The 3,868-nt window shown below is 41.1% G+C and overlaps 1 protein-coding gene across 1 annotated transcript; it reads right to left on the bottom strand.

Moving 5' to 3' along the window:
• Positions 1 to 1,546: 1,546 nt before the first annotated feature.
• LOC129564337 (calmodulin-alpha) lies at positions 1,547 to 2,120 on the bottom strand. The gene has a single exon (XM_055438248.2). The coding sequence runs from the start codon at positions 2,077 to 2,079 to the stop codon at positions 1,630 to 1,632; it is 450 nt and encodes a 149-aa protein (XP_055294223.1). The 5' UTR covers positions 2,080 to 2,120; the 3' UTR covers positions 1,547 to 1,629.
• Between the last annotated feature and the right edge of the window lie 1,748 nt (positions 2,121 to 3,868).

Genomic DNA, 3,868 nt, shown 5'->3' with positions numbered 1-3,868 from the left:
CATGGTCACTTCACTTCAGTTCAGTCACTCAGTCGTGTACAACTCTTTGCAACTCCATGGACTACAGCACACCAGGGTTCCCTGTCCATCACCAACTCCCGGAGCTTGCTCCAACTCATGTCCGTTGAGTTGCTGATGCCATGCAGCCATCTCATCCTCTGTCGTCCCCTTATCCTCCTGCCTTCGATCTTTCCCAGCTTCAAGGTCTTTTCCAATCATTCAGTTCTTCACATCAGGTGGCCAAAGTATTGGAGTTTCAGCTTCAATATCAGTCCTTCCAATGAATATTCAGGACTGATTTCCTTTAGGATGACTTGATTGGATCTCCTTGCAGTCCACAGGACTCTCAAGAGTCTTCTCCAAAAGCATGAATTCTTTGGCGCTCAGCTTTCTTTATAGTCCAACTCTCACATCCATATATGACTACTTGAAAAACCATAGCTTTGACTAGATGGACTTTTGTTGACAAAATAATGTCTCTGTTTTTTTAATATACTGTCTAGGTTGGTCATAGCTTTTCTTCCAAGGAGGAAGTGTCTTTTAATTTCATGGCTGCAGTCACCATCTCCAATGATTTTGGAGCCCCCCAAAAATAAAGTCTCTCACTGTTTCACGATAGTTTAGGGATTGTTCACTAGAATGTCATGGCCCCTTATAAATTCAAATGGTATGTTAACATTTTGGGAAAGAATGAAGGCAAGAAAGCTGCTCTTTTAAGGATTACTATCTTCTTAATTTGATTTATATTAAAAGTCTTGCCAAAAGAAAAACATACGATTTAAAACTTCAGATTCCTGGGTTCTAATTCTAGCAGGAACACATAACTAGCAGTTATGCATGGCTTTTACTGAAGCATTTTGTGAGTCCTAAGCTTATGCTGCTGAGCCAGAAACTCTCTACTAAAGAGAGATGACTTTTGTTGTATGGGAAAGAAGCGATTACTAGAATAGATTCTTCTTTCTTCTTGTGAAATAAATCAATAACTGTATTCTCAAAACATCAAATAATTTTTTTTTAATTTTTTTATTCGAAAACAAATATACAACTTGGAATGGATTTGAGGCAAATTGTGCCATAAGCAGATTTTCTTTAAGTGGCTAAAACAAAGTTTAAAAAGAAAGTTAACAATAAAAGAAAATGTTTCTGGTATAGGACCAGCAGTACAAAAAAATAGTGTACAAGTACCTGGATAAAACACCCGTTTTGCAATAGTGCAACTTTTAAGTACATATTGTTGACTGTCCATAGTCCACGCAGAGTTACAACTCCACAGTTCAACAACAACATGCTGACAGTTCCTAAAGAAAACTACTCAAAAAAAAAAAAAAGGCATAACTCAGATGTTCCCTCATTTGACCAACTCCGTCTAAGTTTAGATGTGCAGAAGGGCTTAGATATATCCAGAGTAAGCCACATGCAACATGTTACTTGATCAATTTTCTAAAATAACGTTTCAGGACAATGACAGTAAAATAAGGGAAGAAAACATGGAGGAATGAAGTCCTAATTACTATACATGCATATTTTTTTTTGACAGTAGGTGGAAACCTTTTACAGATAAGTTACAAACAAAGAAAAGGCAAATAAACAATTTTGTACAAGAAATTTAACACATTCTGTACAATGTCTTCACTTTGCTGTCATCATTTGTACAAACTCTTCATAGTTTACTTGACCATCACCATCAATATCTGCTTCCCTGATCATTTCATCAACCTCTTCATCTGTTAACTTCTCTCCAAGGTTTGTCATCACATGGCGGAGCTCTGCTGCACTAATATAGCCATTATCATCCTTATCAAACACACGGAATGCTTCTCTAATTTCTTCTTCACTGTCTGTGTCTTTCATTTTTCTTGCCATCATTGTCAGAAATTCCGGGAAGTCAATTGTGCCATTACCATCAGCATCTACTTCATTAATCACGTCCTGTAACTCTGCTTCTGTGGGATTCTGCCCAAGAGGCCTCATTACAGTTCCCAGTTCCTTTGTTGTTATAGTTCCATCACCATCCTTGTCAAATAGTGAAAAAGCTTCTTTGAATTCTGCAATCTGCTCTTCAGTCAGTTGGTCAGCCATGCTGCAAGCGCTACCGGTCTCCAGGATGCAATCACACAACCATTCAGCTCGCTCGCTCCACTCGGACTCTCAAAACATCAAATACTTTTGCAAAGAAATGATCTGGTGATGCACCCTAAAATCTTCTGACTGTGGGAACGTTGACATATCTTTCGAATCTGACTACATCAAACAGTTGTCTTCAATACCTGTCAACACATCATGTTTCTGCATCTCAGTTTTCATATATTGCAAGCAAACTATCACCATTTATTTCGCTGCTGCTGCTGCTAAGTCACTTCAGTTGTGTCCGACTCTGTGCGACCCCATAGATGGCAGCGACCAGGCTCCACCGTCCCTGGGATTCTCCAGGCAAGAAGACTGGAGTGGGTTGCCATTTCCTTCTCCAATGCACGAAAGTCGCTCAGTCGTATCCGACTCTTAGCGACTCCATGGACTGCAGCCTACCAGGCTCCTCCATCCATGGGATTTTCCAGGCAAGAGTACTGGAGTGGGGTGCCATTGCCTTCTCCAATTTATTTCGCTACTTAGTACATTTTGGGGAGGAATGAAAAGTAATTCAAGTAAAACTTCATTGTTGGAGGACAAAGTAACTTCCTTCTTTGGTTTTAGCTGACACACTCATTCCTTGAAATTCTTCCTAACTTTATACTCTAGGATCAGTTCAGTTCAGTCGCTCAGTTGTGTCCGACTCTTTGCGACCCCATGAATCACAGCACACCAGGCCTCCCTGTCCATCACCAACTCCCGGAGTTCACTCAAACTCATGTCTATCGAGTCGGTGATGCCCATCCAGCCATCTCATTCTCTGTCCTCCCAGTCTCCTCCCGCCCCCAATCCCTCCCAGCTTCAGAGTCTTTTCCAGTGAGTCAACTCGTCACATGAGGTAGCCAAAGTATTGGAGTTTCAGCTTTAGCATCAGTCCTTCCAATGAACACCCAGGATTGATCTCCTTTAGAATGGATTGGTTGGATCTCCTTGCAGTCCAAGGGACTCTCAAGACTCTTCTCCAGCACCACAGTTCAAAAGCATCAATTCTTCGGCACTCAGCTTTCTTCACAGTCCAACTCTCACATCCATACATGACCACGGGAAAAACCATAGCCTTGATTAGACAGACCTTTGTTGGCAAAGTAATGTCTTTGCTTTTTAATATGCTATCTAGGTTGGCCATAACTTTCCTTCCAAGGAGTCAGCGTCTTTTAATTTCCTGGCTGCAATCAGCATCCACAGTGATTTTGGAGCCCAAAAAAATAAAGTCTGACACTGTTTCCACTGTTTCCCCATCTATTTCCCATGAAGTAATGGGATGAGATGCCATGATCTTCGTTTTCTGAATGTTGAGCATCAAGCCAACCTTTTCACTCTCTTCTTTCACTTTCATCAAGAGGCTTTTTAGTTCCTCTTCACTTTCTGCCATAAGGGTGGTGTCATCTGCATATCTGAGGTTATTGATATTTCTCCCAGCAATCTTGATTCCAGCTTGTGCTTCTTCCAGCCCAGGGTTCCTCATGATGTACTCTGCATATAAATTAAATAAGCAGGGTGACAATATATAACTTTGACGTACTCCTTTTCCTGTTTGGAACCAGTCTGTTGTTCCATGTACACTTCTGACTGTTGCTTCCTGACCTGCACACAAGTTTCTCAAGAGGCAGGTCAGGTGGTCTGGGATTCCCATCTCTTTCAGAATGTTCCACAGTTTATTGTGATCCACACAGTCAAAGGCTTTGGCATAGTCAATGAAGCAGAAATAGATGTTTTTCTGGAACTCTCTTGCTTTCTCCAT

This window comes from Moschus berezovskii, chromosome X, assembly GCF_049115385.1.
Source record: "Moschus berezovskii isolate FMDL1 chromosome X, NW_MosBer_1.0, whole genome shotgun sequence".
Taxonomy (NCBI): Eukaryota; Metazoa; Chordata; class Mammalia; order Artiodactyla; family Moschidae; genus Moschus; species Moschus berezovskii.
This window is presented reverse-complemented; position numbering and strand designations above follow the sequence as displayed.

Coding starts and splice junctions, on each gene's coding strand:
- LOC129564337 (XM_055438248.2), bottom strand. CDS start 2,079: ATGGCTGACCAACTGACTGAAGAGCAGATTGCAGAATTCAAAGAAGCT.